The 929-nt window shown below is 33.4% G+C and overlaps 1 protein-coding gene across 1 annotated transcript; it reads right to left on the reverse strand.

Moving 5' to 3' along the window:
- Positions 1-288: 288 nt before the first annotated feature.
- Positions 289-634, reverse strand: Tsp_15786 (conserved hypothetical protein). Its single transcript, XM_003370292.1, has 2 exons — positions 545-634; positions 289-387 (listed from the first exon to the last, which is right to left on the reverse strand). The coding sequence occupies exons 1-2, from the start codon at positions 632-634 to the stop codon at positions 289-291; spliced, it is 189 nt and encodes a 62-aa protein (XP_003370340.1).
- Positions 635-929: the final 295 nt, after the last annotated feature.

Raw genomic sequence — 929 nt, forward strand, 5'->3', positions numbered from 1 at the left:
AATACATCTTTAAAACAAACCATGTAATGATGCTTCTGTCTTATAGATGTTTACTTCTTCTTGCATGTAACTCTCGCTTCCTTCAACTACCTTTTTAATCTTTCTCTATACTTAATCCTTAATCATACTAATTGAGAAAAACATTGGCAAACTGTATCGGCTAGGAAACGCCTTTATGTCCATGTGAATAGGGACGAAAAATATGTAGCTTCTAGGTATAACAATATCTAATATTATTAATGCGCTGTTATTTTGCGTTATTACTCTTTAATTTTAGACTAATCAATATCAAAACGCATTAACCACTGATACACTGCTCGGATAATCCTTTGAGATTGCTACTATTACAATTATTCCCTTCTTACTCTTGTGATATTTGAAACCACGCTAAAACAAATGGAAAACGTCACTGCACCAACTTCAACTTACTCTAAGCGCCATCATAAAAAATATCGTATTCGCTTGACGCCAATGTAATGCTGTCATGGATAAAATGCGTACACTGTACTATGCAACTGCAATCGGATGCATATTCAATACTTACGGATGCCACATTTAGAACGAAATGATCTGAACATGACTTATCACGGTGCCCAAAACAAATAAAACTCCATAAAAGCTCATGTGATGACATAATCTGTAATTACAGATTTTACCATATTCTACATATATCTGATACGCCCATCGTCTTGCTATCTAATGAAACAAAGTCAATACTTACTGTTTTTTGTCATACGTCTTTTGAACGCTATGTCAGCAACTTCAACAACCACTGTTCAACAACTTTTACCCGTCTTTAATGATAATAGATTGCATCTGTGCATTTTCAAAATGTAGCAAGGCAAATGTAATTTTCAATTCGTAGAAGATTGAATCAAGATAACCCAATCTATGATATCATATACATGATAATTTAATATTATGCTGCA

This window comes from Trichinella spiralis (assembly GCF_000181795.1).
Source record: "Trichinella spiralis strain ISS 195 chromosome Unknown Scfld1006, whole genome shotgun sequence".
Classification (NCBI taxonomy): Eukaryota; Metazoa; Nematoda; class Enoplea; order Trichinellida; family Trichinellidae; genus Trichinella; species Trichinella spiralis.